This window comes from Ambystoma mexicanum, chromosome 6q (genome assembly GCF_040938575.1).
Source record: "Ambystoma mexicanum isolate Mex_15411 chromosome 6q, UKY_AmexF1_1, whole genome shotgun sequence".
Classification (NCBI taxonomy): Eukaryota; Metazoa; Chordata; class Amphibia; order Caudata; family Ambystomatidae; genus Ambystoma; species Ambystoma mexicanum.
Window position 1 is genome coordinate 1,030,834,851 of NC_090937.1, and position 25,620 is coordinate 1,030,860,470.

Genomic DNA, 25,620 nt, shown 5'->3' on the forward strand with positions numbered 1-25,620 from the left:
GGTGGTTACAAAGCAGCCCCCTCTATTGACCAGGCCAAAACCTACAATCTGAAATGCCCAGCCCAGAACTGCTGATATATCCACCAAGCTTGAATATAGTATCGGACAATTGAGTTCTATCTAACACCGACTAATAACTTATCCTCCACATGAATAGATATTGCTCAATGCTGATCGTATTAAGCACAATGCTGTTGTTGATGTATTGATGACTTGTAATACTTAATAAAATGTTGTTATGAAAAAAAAGAAATGCACCTTCAATGGCTTTGCATATCCATTCATGTCAGCAATACACAAATCACAAGATTGTTACAGAAATACAATGTAATGCATGCTTTAAGGAATCAGAAAGTTTAGAATGGCCCAAGAGTATTACATTTGCAGTGTACATTCTACAATTGCATAAGGATTGATGTCTGTGGTAGGTAGGACTTGTCAATAGTGAGAAATTCAAAGAAACCATTGAACGAGTTGTTTGGGGGTGATACATTGCTCAAAAACTCTTTACAAGAAGTAATATTGTGCATTCTAAACTCTCACCAATATATGTTGGCTAAACGAATAATATTTAGTAAGTAGATGTTAATCAGGTTCTTTTTTCGAAAAAGAATCAATACATTTCAGCACTAATTGCAGCGGTTTTTAAGATGCTCTTTAAAAAAGTCCAGCAAAAAACAGTCAAAGTGGGCTTTTTAATAGTCAAAACAAGATGCATTTAATGCCAAAAAAGATATATTTAAAATAAAAGAGTGTGGTTTGTTAAGTAAAAAGAGCACATCAAATATTTGTTCAAGTAGCTGTGGACTAGCTTTAGTTGTAAAAACTCAAAACACTTAAACGAGAACTCTAATGCAATGCCCAGGGATTCTTCCATAATCGTTTTCCAAGAAAACGTAGTACTTGTAATTTGTGACCTATCAACAGCCTTTCACACAGTAAACCAACCCTCACGAATCAATCAACTGTCTCTGACGGGGTTCTAAGGCCCTTAGTTGCATTATCTGTTCCAAAATGAAATTATCTTTTTTTACCCCTTTTCAGCCCATCCCTCCCTGATCCCAGGGCTTAAAGCTCTTCTGTTATGTTCAACCTCTGACTATTGCCTTTTACCGCTTTGAGTCAGACATTCAGCCTCAGCTACTATAAATGTTTCAATGACACCCAAATCATCCTTCAAAATCAAAAACTCTACTTACCTAGACAACAGAAATCTTAGCACAATCTACTTGAAGTAGACCATTGGATGACCCAGAATCACATTGATTCTGTTTCCAATGAAAGATGGATATTATGGCATGTTTGAACTGACCCCTCACACACCTACCCTCCCATTGCCGGATTCATAACTCCAACATGACATCTGAACAGTGACAACCCTGATGTCATCCTAGACACAGATCCCTCCTTTCCACCAAAATAAACACAGTGGAGTCAGTTAACACGCTAAAGGTCCCATGAAAAAATGTCAGAAGCTGGCTTTCTTTGCAGCATTCAGGCCACAATGGTGCTTTTCATCAGTCTCCTTCCCAGTCCAAACCACCTAAAACTGGAATTCGCATACAGTTTATATAGATTTAGGGCCAAAGCCTGTGTATATAAAACCAATGTTGTGGATGGGCGCCCAGTAAAGGCTGCCCCCGTAAGGTCGCTCAATGTTTTCCCCCCTCCTGCTCAGTTCTGGGGGATCCCCCCGAAGGTCATTCCCACTGTGTGGCCCAGGCATCCCCCTTCCCCTGCCGCTCCAACTCTGCGGTCACCAGTACCCTCCACTTACCTGACCTAGCACTTCTCCCTTTCTGAATGTGTTCTCTAGTCTGCAGGGCTGAACCCGATGGACTGCGCATCAGACTAAGTGTGGTGCAGTTTTGTGAGTCACACTTCAGCCGTGCAGTCTGCAGAACGTAATCAGCGTAGATGCAGCACCCAGGACTATCCCAGTGCTACCCTGAATTTCAGCAACCACTATAACATGGTTAATTCTCCCTTATGGCTCGTAAAGCTTCTCTGAGTGAACGGCTTACAAGCTTACAATTCCTCTTGCTTCAAATACAATTATTTGTATTTTATGAGGTGTCTGCACAGGTGGGTTGATGGACAAACAATGAGGTACCTTTTCTCTTCAGAACCAGAACGATAACGATTGCAAAAAGAAGCAAGACGATGACAGCTGCAATCACAACCAGTATTGTTGGAAATCCTGCACCTGTAAAAAAAAATGAGCAACATGTTTATTTAATTACTAGGTAAACAAATAACACACAGTAAGCAAAAACAACCAAAACAGAGTTAAAATCAGCAAGATTACATATGGTGTAATTGTAGTAATGTATTTAGCACCTTAAGAACATATGAATTAAGTTCCCTCCCATTTCCAGATCACGTGTGCTATGCGCCCCTTCCGTCCTAGGTTCGCTCGCTCCTCTACATCCCCGCATATCGCCCCACTCCCCCTGTAGGCTCCTTCCCTCCCCCCTGCCCCTTTTCCCCATCCCATACTCTGATCTGCTGTTTTCTTCTTCTAGGTCCCGTTTTTGTTCAACTTCACTGTTCTTGTGTCCGCTATCTTAGACTGCTGTATACTTGTACTGCCTATTTCTGTATGTTTCTCACTCTTCTCCCTAGGTTACCTTGATCTTATTTTATCACTTAGACCTCACTTTGCCTGTGGTTCCCTGGTGTGATCCTTTCTCTTTCAGGTTCCCTCGTTCTCAGTCTGTTACTGGGTTGTTTCATATCTACTTGACTGCTCTTCGTTTTCTCATCGAGCCCATCGTGTACCTTATTAATTTGTTCTTGTCTCATTCTTGTCTTGTCTACTTGCACCTCTCCTCTTGTGTCAGCCCCTAGTGTCTCCTCCCCCCTTACCTTTGGTCCACCTCACCTCCCCCACCCCTACTTTCTACCCTCTCTCCTCCTCTGCATCTTTGATGGTGCTCTCTCTTTCTCCTATCTTCTCTAACTGCTTCCCTATTGACAATCCTATCCATCTTACTAAGTCTGGTAGGAAGAAGTTCAAAATGGATTTTCTGGTCTCCAACCCAGGCCTCCCCATTGCTGATACCAGACAGACGCTCACCGACATCCTCTTTGTCGTTCCTTTGCCAGACCTATGGACCCCACATATGGTTTGTGTGCTCTCTCCTTTTTCCTCCTGTCCCAGTAGCACCCTGTGGGAGGCTCTCCTGGCCCCCTTCCACTCCTCTAAGACCATCATTAATGTCTATATAAATGGTACCGTCTTGGCCAGTGCCCTCTGGCCTACCTCCTCCTCTTTGATAGATGCTTCTTGCTCCTCATCAACTTCCTTTCTTCTCCTGCTGTCCCTTCTTTCCCCTCTCCGGCTCCTTTGCCTGCTTTGTCTGCCATCTTTCTGGCACCTTCATCCTCCTCATTGGCTACATTGCCCTCTCCTCCTTCCTCCTCTGGCAACCTTATTCACTACCGCAGGGTGTACCTCTGACCTGTACCCCTCCACAGAAGTCTTTCAAGGGTGACAACCTTCTCCACATTGCCACTCCCAACTCTCGGTCAGCTGTCAAACACTCCTCTGACATCTGCCGTCTCCTGGTGATCTCAACCTTGATGTTCTCTGTTTTACCAAGACATGGTTCACAGCCGGATCTGTCACAAGGTTTGACACTCTCCTGCCTGATGGCTACAAGATCCTCTTTGTGCCCAGATTCAACCATCCCGGTGGGGGTGTAGCTTTGATTATCCGGAGTGGATCCCTGTCTCTGTCAATCCTACGCAGGTCTACTCCTCCTTCGAATGCCTGGTCTCCAGGCTCTCTCTCCTGGCCGGTCTCTCACTGTGGCTACTATCTACCGGCCACCTGGTCAGGTTACCTTCTTCCTCTCCGAGTGGGCTGACTCCTCCTCCTCCCTCCTGGCCTCGACTACTCAACTCCTCCTTCTCAGAAACCTCAACATCCACCTGGATGCTTCCTGTCCCTCCTCTATACTCTTTCACAACCTCTGTGATTCTAATTCTCTCTCCATTCTTCCCTCTGGCCCGACTCACTCTGCAGGGCACAACCTTGAAGTTCTGATCTCCTCAGACCTCCCCCTATCCGAACCTTTCACCACTCCTCTCTCCTGGAGTGACCACATTCTCTTCTCCTCTCATCTCTCTCTCTCTCTCTCTCTCTCTCTCTCTCTCTCTCTCTCTCTGAACCCATTAGGCCGAGCCAACCACTGCACTGCCACCCACCTTCTCGGTCATCCCACCCATGAAGCGTGTGTCAGCTGAGGCTTTCGCAGCCACTTTCGCTCCCCCTCCTGCACCTCTGGCTGACTTACATCCTGACACAGCCCTTTCAAACCAGCATTCTTCTATCACTGACACTCTCAATGTACTTGCCCCTGTCAAGAGGATCCGCTTGAAGCCCAAAGCCAAGTGAAACTCTTGGTACGACTCAGACCTCGTCACCCTTAAACACAAATGTAAGGTGCCTGATAGGAAATGGCAGGCATCTTGTGCACCCTCTGACAGACTGGCCTGCCGCCTGCTCCAAAGGAAGTACTGACTCTCTGTCCTCACTAAGAAGAGAGCTCACATCCAAGCCTGCGTATCTGCGGCATATAACAACTCAGCCGAACTCTTTAAAATCTGCAAGGAGCTGGGCAATCCTGCTGTAGTCCCTACCTCTCCTGTCCCCTCGCAGGCCCTCTGCAAGACCATGGCTTCACATTTTATCTCGAAAACCCAGGACATGCTGTTCACCCTCTTTTCCTCTCCTCCTTCGTCCTCTACATTTTCCTCTACCTCTGGCCTTCCTGCAGCCATCTCTCCTCCTCCCTTCTCTTCCTTTCCTTTGTTCTCCGTTGACAAGGTTTCTAGACAAGCCGATCTATGAAAGTCTCGTCAAAACAGGTTCTTCCCTGTTCATCCAAAACCATCAAGGACCACATTGCCACCCTCGCTCCAGCCTGGGCCAACTTCTGTAACCACTCTTTCACCACTGGAACCTTCCCTTCCTCCCTGAAGCATTCTCTTGTGCACCGTCTTCTTAAGAATCCCTCAGCCAACCCCTCCTGTATGGCTAACTATCACCCGATCTCCATTACGCCTTTTCTGGCCAAATTCTTGATTAAACTGCCCATCTCCCAGCTTAACCTTCACACTGAATCTGTTGGTTGTCTTCATGACCATCAGTCTGGCTTCAGAGTGGCCAGAAGTGGGAAACTGTTCTCCTGAACATCTGTGAAGACCTGCTCTCAAACCTGGATACTAACCACCCCTCTGTCCTCATCTTACTCAATCTCTCTTCTGCTTTTGATATTGTTAACCATGCCATCCTGCTCAACCAGCTCCATGATAACCTGGGTATCACTGATCAGGATCTAGCCTGGCTGACCTCCTTTCTCTCTGACTGACCCTGCCAGATCCAACTTGGGTCCTTCCTCTCCTCTATCTCTCTCTACCTGTTGTGTTCCCCAGGGGTCTAATATTTCTCCCTGGCTGTTCAACCAATACCTGGCACCTCTCACCCACCGCATAGCCACATTCTGCTCCAACATTCAGTGCTATGCGGACGACACACAGCTCGCTTTCAGGCTCCCTTCAGCAACCTCTTCCCCCTCTCAAATCCTGGATTGTCTTTCCACAATCCAGGTGTGGTGTGCCATCAATGACCTCTGCCTTAATGCCTGTAAAACAGAAATTCTCCTCATCGGCACACCAGCACCTTCCTTTCTGGTCACTCTCTGGTCACCCACTGTGGGCCCTTTTCCTGCTCCAACCTGTGAGGCTAAGAACCTCTGCGTCATCTTTGACTCCACACTCTCCTTCTCTCCTCAGATCTCTGACGTCTCTAAGAAGTCAAACTACCAGCTGCACCTCCTTAGAGGTATTCTTCCTTTCCTCACTTTCCCCCAAAGACTCACTGTCTCCAGAGCTCTGGTTCTCTCTAGGCTGGACTACTCCAACAGCCTCTTTCTAAATCTACCTGACTCTACTCTCTGTCCTCTACAGCTCATCCAGAACAGGACTGCAAGACTCAAGCCCAGGGATCTTAACTCTCCAGCTCTGAAATCTCTCCATTGGCTCCCAGTGGCTGCAAGATCAAGTTTAAGACCCTCTGCATTGTCCACAAGGCCTTCTGGGGCCTGGGACCGCAATACCTCCAGCTTTCTCTACTGAAATATCTTCCTACTCGAGCTCTTCACTCCTCCACTTCCATCTCCTGAAGGGCCAGTCGCTTCTCCAAGCAACAAGTTGGGGGCAGATTTCTTTCTTCGGCTGGTGCCTCCCTATGGAACAGCCTACCTGCCTATGTGAAACTCTGGTTTCAGAATCATCTCCGGTTCCGGAAGCACCTCAAGACCTTCCTTTGCTTCTGCCTTCTCTCTTCCTCTCCCCTGCTGATCTTCTGTCTGATACTGTACTGGTCACCTGGCTACCAATCCGAACTCTGGAACAGTTCCCTGCCTGTCCAGCTGAACACCAGCACTGCCTCCTGGCACCCTCTGCATTTGTAGTCTGTATCTGTAACCCTACAGTCCCATTCCTGCACTTATTAGACACTTGTTGTCTGTGCTTTAAACTCTCGCACTTGCCACCTGCTAGATGCACTACTTGTTGTGTTGATTTCTTGCCCTGCACTTATCTATCCTCCCACCCCTCCCCCCAGCACTTCTCTTCCCCCACTCCCATGCATTTGCGCGATCTCAATGTCACCAGGCCGAGTAATATCGTTGTTTTTTGTCCTCCCTCTGTTCCTCCTCCCTTGCCTTGTCGCGCCTTGAAAAACTTGTGTATAGGCGTGTTATAAATGCCATATCATATCATGTCACAACATAATAATCAGTAAAGTCTTCTGAGGCCTCATTTCAATTGGCAGCACACCGATTTACAAGACCCAACAGTAAAACTCATTGGTATCCCCAATGTTACCTACAAGTGGAATGCTAGGTAAAACTAATTATAGAGGAAAGGTCTGCTAATGGGGAATATTGTGATATTGTGGTGCAGTGGAAATTGAATTATAGTTTGTTCCACTTTTTTATATGAGCAAAGTTAATAAATTTTCACAACACTCTTGGGTTTACCAAATGAAAGAAACAATTTCTTAGAAGTATTCCTCTTCAAGACTGATACCAAATGTTTCCAGGCCAACCCAGGAAGCACTTTGTAATTCCCAATTAAGATGTTCACACCCCACTCACATGTGAGGGGGTAGCTTCAAAAGTGTGGGCTGAACCCACAACAACTCCTTGGAGACTGCCTATCAAAGTGTACTGTAGACAAAGTTAGGTCATGGAAAGCAAAGGCCCATCGTTCCCAGATAGGCAATATATTGGCAGTGCTATAGCATCCAGGGAGCTCAGGGTGAGGGAAGATGCTTCCCATCATTTTGATTTCTTGCTACATGCTCAGTTCTGTGGGATGTCTTAACCCACTGGTCCAAGCCCTACAACATTACTGTGCATTGCTGGTAGCAGAAACATCATAATGGCTGCTGGAAAGCATGCTGCTCGCTAGAAATCACCAGAAAGTGCGCAGTGAAAATCTGAAAAATAGGCCACCATCTACTTTTGTCTATGTCAGTGGTAACACAGGAGATCATTGCCAAAACCCATCATGTGGCTGCCCACAGAGCAAAATCATTGCAAAAGAAACAGGACTGTTTGAGAAATCCGTTTTTATTTGGTGTCAAATTTGCGAAAATCATGGCTCACAAACCACCCAAAAAGATCCAACCTCCCTGTTGGGTGGTCAACATCATTCTCCTTCATGAATCTACATAAATATAAGGTCCTCAGAAGTATGTGTTATCTGAACAAAGTCCAATTTTGAGGATTGCTTGCTGGAAGAAATCTGTCAAAAATGGGTGTAATACCGTTACTCACCTCTATCAGAAGCCGGCGATTTAAAACCATTTTGTGTAAAGTTGTTCGTTGAACCCAAACTATGCCAAAGAAAGACTTGCTATCAGAAGCCTAAGAGGTGGATACAATTCAAAACTATATTCTGAAAAGGCTTGAAGCAAGAAATGGTTTGATGTATTTGTGAAAAATGTCTGAGTGCATGCAGAAAAAGGAGGCCTTTGGCTGAATAGAAATGCTAATTCGGGTGTGACAACAAACTGCTGGCTGGAAGAAGGACATGTGACCTCTGAGTCAGCCCAGCTCTGGAGGCGGACCAGACTGAAATGTGGATTTAACATGGGATTAAATATATGTTTTAGAAAAATGTTTATAACCAATTGCACTGAACTGACAGAAATGTGAAACTTTGAGATTGTTAAAATGAAAAATGCACTCACAGTTTAAGACTAAGCTGGAATCTGTGCGATGTTCTGAGACTAAACCCCGGAATGTATGCATATTGTAGCTACTGTGTTTATCCTAGGAACATACAAAATTACAGAAATGTGCCCAGGTGGGGTGTGCATGCATATATAAAAATTGGTGCAGAACTAATATTGAGAAACCCACCAAAAGCGCGAAAAAGTTGTAATTTCTGAACCAAAGCTCATAGGAACATGGGACTTGAACCGAGACATGCCTCAATTAATCTGTCATGTAATTAATGTAGTATTAACAATTTGTGTATATTGTAAATATGTGTTTTATGAAAAATAAGGTATACTGTACAGGGACAAAAGGTAGGGGTTTTCCCCTAAGCCATAAATATGACCCATGATGACACAGGATGACACGCTGTTCCTTTCTCCAATCAGGGGACAGGGAATCCTCTGACCTATAAGATCCTTAGAGGCTTGGGCATAGAGAATCAGCCTCCCCACCCACTTTCGAATTACATAAATAGGGACTGCTGAGGACAGACAAGACACACACTTTCCACTTCTCAACTGATTTATTGGCGAAGCACCGTGCAGGAAGATCCAGACATAGATCCAGAAACCAGACTCCAGAACCAAGCTCTAGAACCAAACTCTAGAACCTTCAAGCAGAGAGGCCTAACCCACAAGCTGAACCTTTTGCAACCTGATCCTAACCCCTAAACTTCCAAGGCGCATCTCAAAATCCAACAGCCTGGCTGAGATGTTTTGCTATTCTAGCTAAGAACCCTGTGCTAGAACCCAGATCCAGACCCAAAGAGCAGAGCTGTATCCAGAACATATCAGATCCAGACCAAGAGGCTGCACAGATCCTAGTGCTGTGCGGAGAGCAGAACCCAGTGCCTGAGACCTGTCCGGTGGTGAGAGACTCCCAGTTAAACCCTTGACCAGATCTTTGACGGTGCCTATTCCATCCCAAAGCCTAGGAGTGAGTATTTAGTCTAGAACTGTCCATATTCATCTCTTAGTATAAAGTAACCCAATCCAACCATTCCAACCTATTCATAACTGCATTATTGAATCTCTGTTGTCTATCCTAAGTTCTTCTCTCCTCCACATAATCCTTCATAATTGTAGCATCAATCATCTATGCGCTGATATTTTTCTGAAGAGGGACAAGTGTTTTGACGGACAGAGATCAGAACGGAGGCGCGGCTGTTCTGGTGGCTGCCCGTTGAGTGTCTTGCTTCTTTATAGCCCGTTAGTATAAGTCCATATTGATTCCGAATCTTTAAAGCGCATCTTTCCTTTTGAAATCTTGACCCTGTTTCTGAAAAATCTACCTTCACAAAAACCTCTGTATCTTTTGAACCCAACGTCCTAGAACCGAAATTTAACTGTCATTTTGAAGCTAAGATCCTAAAACAATTCCTTATAGTTTTTCCATAATCGCGTTTCACGCACGCGGAATAGTTGCCACGAATTGCCATTTAGCACAATTTCACCACTTGTCAAAATAGCTGTTTCTTGTTTTCAACTGCTGAAATTCGTTTTCAATCTGATAACCATTCATGAATCATTGCTAGTGTTGACCTGAACCAATCCAAAGTAACTCTCACTAATTCTGAATCCCACTTGGCGAATGAAAGTCATTTTTAGCATCTTCCCATTCATTGCAAACCACATTTAAAAGTGATTGACCTGTTTTAAAATCATACCTATTCTCTCTAAGCCTGCTGGGGGAACTGGGATTGAACTGTTGATTAATATTCCTGAAACCTGTTTGCCCTCATTTCCATCTCTTCATATTGCATAGTGGCGGGAGTGAGTAGTCACAGGGGAAAAAGTGATTATATTGTCTTTTGATTGAAATCATATCAAGTTTTATTTCTGTGTTGCATTCTTTCCTATCTTGCATTTCCTTGAACTCATACAAAGTATCCTCTGCTACATTATTCTTCTATTCCTACTCCTAACTGATTAAAGAGATTGTTGATATTGTAATATTACCCATTGCTGATCACTGTTCATATTCATAAGTGTGCTATTCAGATATTATTCTATTCATAAAAGTGTTTTATATACATATATATATATATATTATATGTATTGTTCAATTCTTCAAATAAACCTTTTAATTTGCAAAACGAACTTACTTCTTGGCCCAGTGAAGTCGGGGAGATCCAAAGGGAGGGGCGTTATATAAGGGTTCATCATCCAAATTTAAAGAGCTTTTGACATAAAAATATATAAATAAGGGTTTCCATTGAGCATCCCAGACTAGGCATTGACTTAGTTGGAATGCTGGATTGAAGTTACTTACAGTGCTGCCCTGAATCAACTCCACTGGAGGCTGAGGACTGGGAATCGCTGTAAAAGAAGGTGCAAAGGAAATAATCTCCATTGAACCCTTCAGGGAGGCTTCGGTGCCCCCAATCCCTGCTAGGATGGGACTATAAATTAGTAGTCACCAACCATTCAATGATATTTGCATGAGTGATGGAAATCTATTTTACACAATGGTGAAGATCTTTAGGACATACCGTAGAGAGACCCTTTCTTCTACCGCCTGATGAACAGAGAAGGGCAGCTAGATAAACCTTGAAGACTGAGTTCACTTCCCTAGATTGGGAAGAGTGTCAGTCGAAGTGTCCTGATTGAAGTTGTCCCAGCCGATTGCAACATCAGGATACCTGGACCTAATCTCCAAGTTTCACTACATAGAGAAACACCAAGAAGACATGCTTGATTCTGTCAAGTCTTCTAAAACTCTAGGCATCCTGGGTTCCTGATGCCCTGGACTTCACCTTCGGCCTTGGGACTATGTAGAGTCCCTTTCCTTTGGGTAATAACATTCACTTTTTACAACAGTATAATTCTCACCTTGAACGATTAGAGATGAATATATTATCTGTCTTGCTCATCTAGAGGTGTGAGGGTGTAGATGTAAAAGACTACATCTCTAAGATTCGTAGACAACTTATGCAGACAAGATCATGCTTGCTATCATACATTGTCCCCTACATTGACTCAGGACCTTAACAATGCTCTTCATGAGCTTTTCAACTAATTGTCCTCTTCAAAGACTTCTTATTAAACAGGAAATTGCTGTTCTATATAATAAATATCCTGTCACGCTTTTATTGTACACATTGCACAAAAGTTGCTCACAGCTATGCGAGTATTTGAGAGCAGAAGAAAGCACACAAAATTACACCCAAACCAGAAAGATAAGGCTTCTGACAAAAGTAAAGCAAATATAAATGTGAGTAAGACAAAGGTCTGCACTCAACCTTCTGGAAAGGTCCCCACAAATCTGCTGGTAAATCTCCTTCCCTTGGAAAGTGTAGATCTATGATGAGAAAGTGGTGGAAACTCCAACACTGGGGGAAGCAATACTCAAAACTGGTGGAGGCATGTTTGTGAAAAGGGAGATCCATTACGTAAAGGAAAACCCAACCTGGCTGTATTCAGTGTGGGCTGCACAGCAAAAGAACTCCCAATAGGGTTTGGTGTACCACAGCGTGCACTGTGTACTGCGAGGTTGGCATCATGGAAGGAGACACAGAAAACAGATTCAATATATAATAAAAGGTTTCTATTAATGAAAATGTCAGGATGGCGTAACGCCTAACTGGCCCTTTTCTAAGGTGGGCTTGCCCTACCTAAAGAAACTAGGGATAGTCTGTATCAGCAAGTTCCACTGAAAAGTCTGTATATGTCCAAAACCTATGGTTGCCCTCATGACTAAGACAAAACAATGTGTAGGGATGTCAACCCTAAACTAAATAGTGTTCCAAAAGTGAAGTTTTGAGCTATTTCTAGCTAGGGCTTAGTCTTCAGCTTCTCTTCCCAGATATCAATATAGTCCAGAACAATGTTCAAGTAACCTTCTCTTGGATTCAAAGTCATAAAGTTCCACACCTTTGCAAACATTAGGATGCCCTTCCCCAAAGTCAATATAGTTCCAGGGCAACAAGTCTCAGGGTTCCCTTCCCCAAGTTCAATGTAGAAAAACATCATAAAAGAAGTACCTTGAAGCGTTATCTTTAAAGTGAGTTTCAACAATCCTTCACAGCTCAGGGGTTCCCTTCCCCAAGTCTCATATGCATCAATGGTGGTTTTCCTTTTCACACAATGGCGGTTTTGCTTGTTAACATATAGGGGTTTTGTGGTCTTGGTGCAGTTGTCAGACCACACCGTCCACCAATTACAGGTCACGCAACCAGAAGCCTTGAATTGCACACAGGGGTTCTCTGGCCTTGGCACAGTTGACAGACCACACGCTCCACCCATTACAGGTCACGCAACCAGGAACCTTGAATGCTTTTCCAGCAGTTCATTATTCAACATATAAGAGTTCTCTCTGTGTAGTTCAATATTCAAAAAACAAGTGGTTTCTTAAATTCAGCTCGTAAAGCAACAATTTCTTCAGACTTCAACCCTGCAGTCAGAGACCTTCTTTCACTTTAGCTTCCTGTTTCCTTTCAGTTCATAATTAATTGCTATTTTTATTCAATTCAATATTGAATTTGAGCATTTTTGTTGTTTTCATTTAATCCGGCATTGAATAGTAGAAGTATGCTGGTAGTTAAATGTTCAATGTTAGCAGTTTGCTTATTTTCACTCAGTTCAATGTTCTATGTGAGCAGTTTGCATATTTCATTCAGTTCGGTATTCAATATTATTATTTCTCTTAATTTCATCTCCCGCATAGCTTCCCTTTTGTGAAATGCTGTTTTGCTCACACTTCGCTATTTTGCATAGCTCCCCTTTACATAATAGGCTTTGTTCCTTAATACATAGGCTTTCGAGAACTTATCCTTTGATGCGCGACCACTCTGTTACATAGTATTCCTCCTCTTCCCTCCTGATCATCATTCATTGTTTAGTATTGCTCGGGGATCGAGAACGCATATTTGTTCACACGCAAGTTGCTTTGTATTCACTCGTGCCTTTCATATATACCGGGCTTCTTATTGCTTGAAACTCACCGGTTGTGTTCTTGGCTTTCCACTGGATACAATGAGAATGTCTTTTTCTTCCATGGTCAGAGCCTCGCCACTGGCCTCTCCAACACTCCTGGGCTCCCTTCTTGGCCCAGGGGAATGAGATTTCCCTATTCAGGACTTCAAAAGGGACCAGCACGCCTCCCGGCTCCCTTCAGTGGACTTCTCCGCTCCCTGGAGACACTGCTCCCTCGCCACGCTTCGTCTCACTGCGTTGCTCTGCAGGCTCTCGGAGTCTCATTCTCCACAGGGTGGTCCTGGGCAACTCTGGTGTCTCAGCTGCTCTCCCAACTCGCTCCCTTTCCATCCTGCTGCTGCTCTTTTTATACTCTCCTGGCACTTCAATATGTTGCAGGTGGGCATAGTTAGCTTCAATTGCCTGACTTTTTCTGAACCTGTTAGTGGGACATGTCTGTTCAATATACTGGTGTGCCTATCTAGTCATCTTCTTCATCTCAGTGGCGATATTACAACCATGGGAGCCCTACGCCAACATGGCGATTGAGAACAGAAGCATTATTGGAAAGTGAATTCCAAGACCACATGCAAGAGGCCATAGAAGGCCATAGAAGAATACTTCCAACACAACACTTGTAGTGTAGATACGTCGGGAACTCTGTGGGATGCGTTTAAAGTAGTGGTTAAGGGAGCAGCGATTGGAAAAATGGGGGGCCTCGATAGGAGCATGCTAAGGGAGCTGTCTGACATAGAAACAGACATAGCAAAGGCCGAGCGGGAAGCCGGAATAACTGAGGTGGAACCGGCCGCATTAATACCACTTAGGTTACAATGCACTGCCTTTGGGCGAAATTGGGGAAACTAGATTATGGGAAATACACACAGAAACTGCATGCTGAGGGTGATAAGCCAGGCAGACTCCACCAAGCAAGAGGTACGAAAGGACCCAATCAATGCAATCAGAAATAGGGGAGGGGAAAGTTAGAACCTAAAAGGACATCAATAGGGTATTCTCACACTTCTACGAGGAACTGTACTCTTCGAGCTACAGCACGGAGACAGGGGAAATACAGGAGCACCTAACCCAAATTGAATTACCAAAACTAACTGAAGAAAAAGTATCAGTACTAGATGCAAAACTAACAATAGAAGAACTTGAAACAGTAATTGCAGACCTCGCAACAGCCACAAGACCCTGGTACCGGATGGACTACTGGGGGAGTTTAATAAGAAATATACAGCAATAATAGCATCCAAACTGCTTGAGGCCTACGAAGAGGCATATACACAGGGTCAACTACCAAATAGCATGTTAGAGTCACTAATAATACCCATCCTGAAACCGGGGAAACCACCCCTTGACTGTGGATCATATAGACCACTCTCTATGATCAATCAAGATGGTAAGATCCTCACGGCAACCCTAGCCAACAGACTGAAACAGGTGATACACACCCTGGTGCACCAGGAACAGATGGGATACATCCCGGGATGCAACACCACGTGGAATCTGAGAAGATTACACCACGTTATAGACCATACCAGTCATAGACAAGTGCGGTCACTTCCCTAGATGCAGTCAAAGCCTTTGACTGAGTGACCTGGGACTGGCTCCTGCATGTACTCGGACACTTTGGGATTGGCACAGGTTTCCTTCAGTGGATCAGACTGATATATATATACGAAACCTATGGCTAGGGTCAAAACAGGCAGACACGTCTCGGCAGAATGGGAAATACAAAGAGGTACAAAGCAGGGCTGTCCGTTGTCACCAATGCTTTACATACTGGCCTTGGAACCACTGGCATCCTTCCTAAGGAAGGTAATACGGCAGTGCAGGAATAAGCATAGACAACACCACTCACCTAATCTCGTTATACGCCGATGACATGCTTTTGCACGTCAATAATCCAGAAGATAACCTGCCATGCTTACTGGACATCATAACAGAATTCGCTAAACTATCAGGCATGTGCATCAACAAGGATGAATCCTCCTGGTTTCCCTTGGCGGCACTTAATGAAATATTGACCATCTGCCTAGCCTGGGCTTGAAATGGGCGCCAACCTCCTTCCAATACCTGGGGATAGATATACACCATGACCCAGCAGCATCATACTGAGGTAACACGCTAGTAGCACTTGGGAACGTCACAAAGTCTATGGCATTCTGGAAGACACTGCCTCTGGGGATGCCGGGCAGGGCAGCCCTGTTAAAAATGATAGTGCTCCCCCGACTCCTGTACCATTTCACATACATACTCCACAACATACCTAGAGAATTCTTTACGCAGTTGAATAGAATAGTATGGGCATTTCTGTGGGGTGGGGGCAGGAATAGATTAGCACTGGGCACACTGCAGAGAGACTACGACTTGGGCAGGATTAAATTGCTGCACTTTGAGCTATACTACCTGGCAGGGTAGCTGCAGTTTGTAGCAGCACACTGGCAGGGAGACGAGCCTTCCATAGACACACTACTACTACAACCCATACTATAACACTGCTATCTGAAAGAGATTATATTGATGAAGAAGCCTCTGTACCAGACACTTTCCTTACTCATCACATTGGGCCTAACCCTATGGCGAAGATCATGGAAGATCCTGAAGAGCCCAAACCCCTGCTCAGTACACGTCCCTCTAGCAGGACTGGTTGATACCCTACCGGATTCGTTTAAGGCATACTGAAGACACTGGGAGCCAAAGGAATAGCCCAAGTATGAGATATATGGAAGGAGGGGCATTTGGTGGAGGAGTTCCAAAGCCTAATAGAAGAGAACAATAAACATAAAGGCCAATTCATACTACACAAAAGCATTGTGAAGACAATGAACAAAAGATGGCCAGGTCTTAACACCGGAGAAGGAATGAACGAAGTGCTTAATGCATGGTACATGGTAATGCGAGGAGGAGCCAAATGCCTCTACCAGAAGTCCCACCCCCATTTTGCCTATATGTTGGGAAAGGGACAGTGCAACATGCAAAACACCAGTAATGATGCCTATATCACGGACAGCCTTTGAGATAAGTTATCCATTGAGAAATCCTTATCTGATGTATCATTGGAGAACTGACGGTCTCCTGGCGGTCTCCTGGGGGAGATCCCTGAAGATGTGTAAAGATAACTGAAAGAGAAGATAGATGACGTCACAAAAAAGTAAAGATGAGGCACTGAGAAGGGAAAGGATGAATAGACCCCATAGAATCTGATGACGAAGTAAAGAAACAAGTAATCTTTTATGTGCGGAATGAAGATTGCACGTGCAAAGAGCACTGAAGAAAATACAAGCAGTTTTTTAACTGTACAGATACAGCAACGCAAGTAGGCTAAGTAAACGTAAAGGCCGGCCATAATATAGAGGCCATTATATAGAATATGAATATTCAATGTCACACTTTAGCAAACCAGGAACCATGAAGAGATGATCTGGAAGTGTGGCACGCAGAGAAAAACAGTTGAAGATTGTGGAAGAATCGAGAAGGCTGTCTGGCCCAGTGTCAAGGGTTGGGGCAGCCAAGAATTGGTTATCTATCTTTAAAAGATACAAAGGATGTGAGAAGCGAGACGAGGCCCTGTTAAGGTGCGAAGAAAAGACACCATGAGTGCCAAGTTCTATTCATTTAATATTATTGAATACTAAAAAGGAGCTAAAACAATGTCTCCTGTCACATGGGGTAGATGGAAATAGAATTTGGGCACGCAGCACTGAGACATGAAGATAAGAATGTGCCTGCACTCCCTTATATTATCAGGAGCAGAGATACATTGCAAGGCCGAGTTCAAAGACATTTCAACTGGCAGAAGGCATGAGTGATGATGGATGATGGGTTAATTGGGTGAGAAGGCATGGTCAAGTCCACCCACTGACACCTGGGGTACCATCTTGCGTGCTGCTAGAGAGTTGAATATTCCAGAAGAGTACAAGCATGCCAACTAATTGTAGGAGGGCTCTATAGTTCGAGGGCCAATGATATGTCGTGTATTCATTAGATATGAAGATGACTTGCACTAGGGGTGGGCATAAATTGTCCACCTGATTATAGAGATCCAATCACAATGCAATCCCCTACAGAACGTATACCTATATGTTCCCCTTAGACCTAACACAATCGCAAGTAGGTTTTCCTAGTTTGCCATGTAGTATGACGTAATGAATGATGAATTTAAAGTACATAAATGTATTTTTTCATGTGATGCTTCGAGATTATGCTGTGCGACGTCCGTTGATGAACGTTGTACTCCCTGTTCTAGCCAATTGAGAATAAAACAGATTACTTTGCCAAATTCCTGAGTCAGTTTTAGAATTATTCTGCATCCCCATTCATCTAATGATGCGCTACCTCATTTAAAAGGGCCATAACGGTTCAGTTCCACAAGGCTCTGTCTTGGGTCAGCTCCTCTTTACACACTACACCTCTGCTCTTGGGGCACTAATCTCCTCCTTTGGGTTCTCGTACCAACTCTTCACGGATGACACTCAAATCATCTTCTCTTTTCCTGAACTCTCCTTTGTTCTCAACATTTCCAACTGTCTCTGCCATTAAATGTTGGATGGATTTGCAGTCTCTGATGTTAAACTTTACCAAAAACAGAGGTGCTCTTCTTCCCTGCCAAAAACGCTCTCTCATCTCTTCCTCTGCCTATCCACTTCCCACCTGACACTCTCCCCAACTCTTCCTCAGCTAGAAACCTCAGTGTCCTCTTTGATCCTTCTCACACCTTCTCTACTTTCATCTCCAAAACTGCAATAGCAGCTCACCTCAACCTCTTAAATATTAAGAAAATCTGGCACCTCCTTCCTTTTTAACACCACCAAGCATCTCTTAACCACTCTTGTCTTCTTTGAACTGGACAACCGTGCCTGCATCCTCTTTGGTCTCCCCAACTATGCTTTCTGTCCCCCCGACAAGATCATTAACTTTGTTACCCAGACTCTCTTTGAACTCCCTCACTTCACACCTACTTCCTCATTCCGTCACCAGGCTGGATGGCTGACAATGCAAAACAGGGTGAGTATTCTTCTCCTGGTTCACAAATCTATCCACGTTTAGGCACCATTGGATCTATCCTCCTCTATCCAACTCTACAAGCCTTCTCGTAATGTCTGCTTTGCCTCCTCGACTACCCTTGTGGCTCCTAACCCTCCCTGTGCTTCCACTCGCTTCCACTCTTTCTCTCCTTTTGCTCCACTTGCATGGAATTCTATTCCCCAGGTATCTGAAAAACAGTCCACATGGATTTGTTTAAAATCAAATTAATGGCCTACCTCCTTGCCTGTGAGTTACCCTCTTAACCTACCTCTGATCTGCCTGCTAGCTAAGATCTTTCCCTCGCCTCTAACCTGCCTCTGTCCCTCACTTCCTGTGCCTCCACTCTAGCACGTCACCAATCATGATCACATCCCGAGCACAGCTGGGCGTATCACCTTCCTACAATACAAAATGTTCAATGTTGGTTGTCCTTATGTATGTCCACTTATGTATTCTCTTGGTGACTGTTCTATTTACTCCCCTCCACAAACTGGTAATAATGTCCCTCAATCTCACCCCACTGTAAGAAGCTCACTGCTTTCTGTCAAATCTGATTTTATATCTATTGTATGCTCTTTTGTGATTAAAAAAACTGTTCCTCCTGTATATAAATAAATACAAAATAAATAAACTTCATATCTGCCATGTCTCTATTTGCCTAGAGAGACGTGCCATGAAACAGAACATGATTTAGACCCTTTGAACATTTTCTTGGTCTGCTAAGAGAAGGATGGGAAGTTAACTCCCAAATCCTTACATGAGACACAGTTATTTATGTACTCGGATTAAGATGCAAAACAGCCCAATTCATGGACAAGTCGTAAAAGAAAGTCTAACCAAGTGATGGACCACAAAATGTTGCCATGACGGAGTACACTCCAAGTTTCAGAAAATCAATGAGGCAAATTATCTCATTGACACTAACAATCACAAGCAAACACACACCTTCTTTCATATTAACTGTCTGAAAACCCCTTAAACCAGGTATAACTTGGCTATGCTTCTGGTAACCAATGATGCTTCTGACGTGGAAAGTGATCCTCTCCCAGGCATGTCACACAGAGAAGTTACTGATGGATTAGTAGACGGAATGCAAATCTCTCAGGACTGCCTACACGTCCTGATCTTGACACAGGAGTCTGTAAGCCATTGAAGAGCAGGTTTCAGCATCAATCAGATAGTATGAGGAGCAGCATTTAGGAAGAAGCTACAAAATGTTAGCCATTACAGTGAGTGAACCATCTTGCAATGAATGTGTCAGTCATGTGGTTCAGGTCCCTAAGCAAGAGAGTCAGAAAGGAAATACTGAAGTTTGCTTTTGTGCAGATTGGGGTAGATGGTTCCTGCTCCTCCTGATCTAAAGGACAATACCCTAGAAGGAATCCTCATTCTTTCTATGAGGAGTCTGGTTCATTTCTTGTGTGAGATTGGGGTCCAGAATATGATATCTCTTCATCTGCTGCCCCTACTATAAGAATGTCTGTATCTTGGTCTCTATCACTGGATTCTTTGGGGTTATCTAATTTTTGGGGTTTGTAGGGGGTTTTCAATAGGATAGGTGATTCTCCATTCTTTTCCTGTAATACGAAGACTGGATTTTGTACATCTGGGGTGGTCAAATGGCAAGCCTCATTTTCCTAGCCTAAATGGGGCCCGGGGTAGTATATGGGCTCCCCAAAGGCGGACAATGATGATACTAAGGGATTAGGGTAGCTAAGACTTTCCCATTTAGGTTTCACCAAGAGGGTTTGGAGAGGGGGCTTGGGTTTCTCTTTTGTTTAAACCTTCTCTGAGCATGGAGTGAGGTTTTTATCTTCTCCACATCCCATATTGATGTCAGCTTTGCAAGAATATGTTAAGGCTCCTAACACACAGTTTTCCATTCTGAGGGTAACAGAATGTTTCTGTATGTTAAGGAACATGGAAAGTTGTTATTTTCCCAAGATGACTCATCTTTAGTCTGATCTCGACCCAAGTTAGGATCGGAAAAATGCTCTGGTGTCCTACTCTCCCAAGATTGATTCTCAGGGTGATTACTGTCATTCACTCCTCCATGGGTATCCTTAGAGGGAGGTTCTCATAAGATCTCATACACCAAGCTTGCCACCTAGTATCCCCTTCTGATTTTAACAGGAATTGAAGAAAAATTAAAAATAATGAATTTCCCACAGGAGAGGAGGGGTAGTATTCTTAACTCCCCTTTTCTCAGGGACAGAATACAGATGGTGTTCCCCTCCATGGTCTTCCTCACAGCAATACTAGCCCGTGAGGTTAACAGATGGAAGGTAGCCCCTATCCTATATCTTAGATGTATGAATAAATAATACGGTCCAAGGGAGGTGCTTCCCTTGCCCTTGGTTTCTTTTTCCAATGTCCATAACTTTCCAATTCAGGGATATCCTTTCCTTCCCCTGGGGCTTCCTGAGCTCCTTAGAATTTACAAACACAGTTCCTTTTCTTAGTATTCTAGATCTCTTTAATCACAGGAGTATGTTTCCCTTCTCCTGGATTTCCCAGCCTCAAGGGATTTTCGGTCTCTTTCCGATTGTCCTATATATTTCAGTTTCTCGCTCAGGGGGTATGCCTGGTATACTCTGCTGCCAGGGCTTCTTTGTATATCTGCACTAAAAGTGTATGACTCTTCCTTTGTGTGCTCACACTTCTCCTGTACCTGGTATAATCTCTTGCCAGGGCTTTCACAGTAGGTTGCGCCAAAGGGGTATGAGTCTTCTATTATGCCTTTACAAAGTTCACTTTGTATTTGGGTGCAGGTCCCAGACTCGCCACACGTTGCCTGATATACTTGCCTGCCAGTTCTTTTTCCATATATGTCAGTTTCTCTCAATTAGCCTTGGGGTCTTCAACTCCTCTTCAGTGGTTTCCCTTCTTAATACGTTCAGCGTTCCCGCTCCCTTCCTTGGGTTTGCTTTCACACTGCTTCTGTGTGCTGCGCAAGTCTATGGTACGAAGCGCCCCGGTGTTCCACTTTCCTTGCTTGGGCTCACCGCCAGGCTTCAGCATTCTCCTCGGTCCTTGCTTTGTTTGCCGGGGAGAATGGTCTTGGTGGCGGCGTCATGTCAGCACTTCAGTACCCGCTTCACCGTGGCCTCCTTCACATAGCCTCTCCTGCTGCAGTCTCTCAGACAGCGTACCTTCCTTCCAGCCTCTTGCGATGGCGCTGACATCACCAGATTCATCACAAGTACCAGAACTGCCTTGGTCATGCAGTTTGCACTGATGTTGCCTGAATATACTTAGGACTCAGACTACCAGAGGAATTGGAGAGAAATCATGCAGGGATTTCCCCATCCATGGGAACAAGAAGGCAACCCCCAGGCTCGGGTGAGTAAACCTGCTGGCAAATGCTTTGCAATGTTTGTTCTGATAGGTGACAAACCAGTCTATGTCTGAGGTTCCCCACAAGTGGAAAACTTGCTGGAGTTGGTAGTCCTGCAACTCTCACTCGTGACACGAGCCGAGGCAGTCTGTCATGGTATTCTGCAGTCCTGGGATGTGAAGAGGATTAAGGAACATGTGATGTTATAACACCCAGTGCCATAGAGACTGTGCCTCCAGCGACAGGGAAGGAGACCTTGTTCCCCCTTGCTTGCGAATTTAGAACTTCATGATGGGGTAGTCTGTGAAGATTCTCACCATCTTCCCATTGACTGCTGGGAGGAACGACTTGACCACCCAGAAAACAGTGCACAGTTCTAGGAGGTTGATATGTAGAAACGTTTCCTCCTCCATCCAAAGACCCCTTAAATGTAGGTCGCCATGTGTGTGCACCCCAGCCCTCTAGGGAGGCATTTGCGGTGACTAACTTGATGAAGGGGAACCCAAAGGGGGCACCCTGAACTAGATGGGTTTTGATGGACCACCAACGTAGGGGTTCCTTGAACCGGTGCGTTAGCCTAATCTGGTCCTGCCAAGTCTCTGAGACTTGTTTCCAGAGAGCATTGAGGAACTCTTGCAGGGGTTGCATGCAGAGCCTGCAGTGGGGTATGAGAAGGATGCAGGACAACATCATTCTCCAACATGGATTTGCAGCTGCGGACTGATACGCCTGATGACTCAGTGTTGCTGTACTTTTGCCAGGAACGTATTTAGCCTGTCCCCTGAAGGGGTTGCTTTACAAGATAAGGTGTCCAGATTTGCCCCTAGGTATGGTGCTCACAAAGAGGGTACGAGGTGGGATTTTGGGTAGTTTATGGAGAAACCCAGAGATTGTAGACATCGTATTGTCAGCGATGTGCCGTGAGCTGTCTTGCTGCATGATGACGCTTTCACCAACCAGTCGCTGATATAGTAGTCTGCCCTCTAGATATAAATGAGCTACGACTGGTGCAAGCCATTTGGTGAATACTTTTGATGCAGACTGCAGCCTGAAGGTAGAGCTTTCAATTGGTAATGATGACCTGCTACCACAAATCGTAGGTAGCGGCAGTGTGATTGATGAGTAGGAATGTGGAATTAGGCATCTTCTAAATCCAGAGATGCCATGAAATCCTTGTGCTGCACTTGCAATAATACCCACTGTAGGGTGACCATACAGAACGTTTGAGTTTTGAGATACTTGTTGAGCAATCTGAGGTCTAGAATAGGTTGCCAACCCCCTGTCTTTTTCCTTACCAGGAATAATCTGGAATAAACTCCTAGGGCTCGTTGAGCATGAGGGACCCTAGCGACTGGACTTCCCATTGCAGCAGATGGTGGAACATTTCTGCTTTCTTGATCGGGGGAATGTGTGGTGGCGTCTTGATAAAATCCAGTGTATGGCCCTGCTGGATATGGCAAAGCACCCATTCATCAGTGATCATGTTGTTCCACTCTTGGACGTATTCTGACGACAATTCATCTCCCACTGGGATGCTGAAGTGGGAGAGAACTGCCTCAGGCTGGTCAGGGCTGCTTGGACGACTGGCCCCTGGTTTGAGAGGAGCTCCGCCAGTGTTGGTTTCCCCTGTAAAACTGGGACTTTTGTCTGTAGGGGCCGAAAGCAGGGTCGGATTGGCCCCTCGACCTTTCAGCCCGTAGCCGGGCCGAATTCGTCCCTGGGTAGTGGGGGCTGGTTGCTGGCCATGCCTAGGCCAGTTTGAAAAAAAGAATTTGAAAAAAATATATATTTTTTCTATTTCTTTTTCAAAAAGCCTTTCATCCTTCTTAGGTTGATAAATGAGTACCAACATAGGTTGGGTGATATTGTATGCATATGTGTTCTATAAAAAAAGAGCTCAAACCTAGTGCTATACAATAACATATTATCATTTGGTCTTGGACGTCTGCTTGGATTCACAGTAATTTAGTGTACTTAGGAACAATGCTATTTGATGCCACTTCCTGTTTTGTCAAGGGGTGAAAGGTCGTGTTTCATGGCTTCCCAGGATGTCACTTTGGGGTGGGGTCAAATGACATCACTTCCGGTGATGTCATCAGAGGACGAGGATCGTGAGGGGTGGGCCACTTTTTTGAGACGAGGGGTGGGCCACTTTTTTTGGGTGACCGGGCTGATTTCTTATCCCAGTTCGACCCTGGTCGAAAGGGGCATAGGTAGGGGTCTGTAGGTCCCTGACTGATAGGATGGGTGGTATTCTCGTGACATCCTGGAGAAGCTGGACTTCCATGAACGAAAGGACTGCTGCCGTTGTTGCAAAGTCACTAGGGAGATAGCAGTATCAGTGTCTGTTTTTATTGTTTGAAGGGTCATAGCCACCTTCTTCACAGAAAAGTCCACCCCATTAAAAGACATGTCAATGACTTTACTCTGTACCTCAGGGCGGAAATTGGTCACCTTTAACCAGCCCTGCTGTTGTAGGACAGCCCCATCCCCTAACTGGTGAAATCCTGTGTCACAGATGTCCACTTAGACTAAGATAGCATGATCAGAAGCTGCTTTGTCCTCGTAGGGTGTGCCGCTTGCCTTCTGAAAGGGATTCACGGATGGGCCCAAACTTACACCACAATTCACGGTCATACCTGGCTGCATTGGTGATAGTTCTCTTGCTGAAAGCATCAAGGCACTTACCCTCCTTATCTGGCAGGACAACTCGGCCATAGTGTCAGTGGTGTGAACAGACTGTTGGTCATCTGGTTCATTCTCAGACTCTGTGGGCCTCATCACGAGTTTGCCGGTAACCCTTAAATCCGGCGGTAGCGATGTTACCGCCGGATTTAAGGGTCCGCCAAATCAGGGCCATGGCGGATTTCTCCCCAGCTCTGAGCTGGGGGGAAATCCGCCGAAAATTCGCGCTCATACCGCCGGCAGGAAATTTGCTGGCGGTATGAGCGCAAAATTTCCCCATTGAGCCCAATGGGGAATGGGGCATTCCTGAATGGGCTCAATGGGGAATGGGGATTTCAAAATCCGCCAAACCCGTGATCCGGTGCTAATAGCGCCGGTGGGTTTGGCGGTAGGGCAGATAGCGCCAGCGCTATTAGCGCTGGCGTTACCGCCCAACTCGTGATGAGGCCCTGTGTCTGTTAACTGCAGTGGCCTTCGGAGACGATCTTCATCTATTGAGAAACCCCACTGGGCCCTGGTTGAGGGAGCATGACAGCCTGCTGTGGAGCCGGTGCGGCTAGGAACCTTAACTGAAATTCTGACACTAGAGATTTTAGTGTGTCTAGAATGTCCATAGAGACGTCTCTAGGAGCCGATGGCATAGGTATTGGCATATCCTGGAGAGGGGGTGCCTATTTGGGCACTGGCGGTGGAGGAGGCATTTTTGGAAGTGGTCTGGAGGGGCTGAATTCTCCTTCACCCAAAGAAGAGACACATAATGGTTCTTCGTGAACATCTTCAAGTGTGTCTCCCGGCTGGAAAATAGCCTTTGGTATCGATCCCAGGGCTATGGTGTGAGTTGGATGTGGCAGAGACAGCAACGCTGATGATTGTAATGGTAATGTAGTGGATGCAGTCTTCATTGAAGTCGCTGACTGTGAAGTTGTACTCGTAAATTTAGTTGAAATCAATGAAAGCGTTGACACTATGGTGTATGATGGTGTTATTTTGGTCGTCGACTGTGTAGCTGACGACGAAGAGGGTGTTTTGGTCGTCGACTGTGTAGCCGAGAACAAAGAGGGTGAATGCCTTGGTTGTCGATGGTGTTGTAGATGACAAAGACGGATTTTTGATAATCGACATTGCTGTGGACGATGACGAGGTCTTGGATGTTGACGGAGCATTAGTTGTCGTGGGCGGTGTGTCAACTGTAGCCGACAATGTCATTAATGATCTAGGTGTCATGGACGCAGGTGAAGGGCTTCACCTTGCCAAAAAACCTGAAACCTGCTTGCCCTGCATAGGTGTTGGGGACTAGGTAGGAGATTGTGCTTTTGACGACACTGACAGGGAATATATGGGGGTGCCCCGG

At 45.1% G+C, this 25,620-nt stretch overlaps 1 protein-coding gene across 1 annotated transcript in view; it reads right to left on the reverse strand.

Annotated features, from left to right (window-relative positions):
- The window catches only part of LOC138516434 (sialic acid-binding Ig-like lectin 9), a 530,018-nt gene that overhangs the window by 137,454 nt on the left and 366,944 nt on the right, over positions 1-25,620 (reverse strand). The window contains exon 5 of the mRNA XM_069631556.1: positions 2,114-2,206. Within this exon, the coding sequence (XP_069487657.1) occupies positions 2,114-2,206 (93 nt within the window). The remainder of the gene's footprint in view (positions 1-2,113; positions 2,207-25,620) is intronic.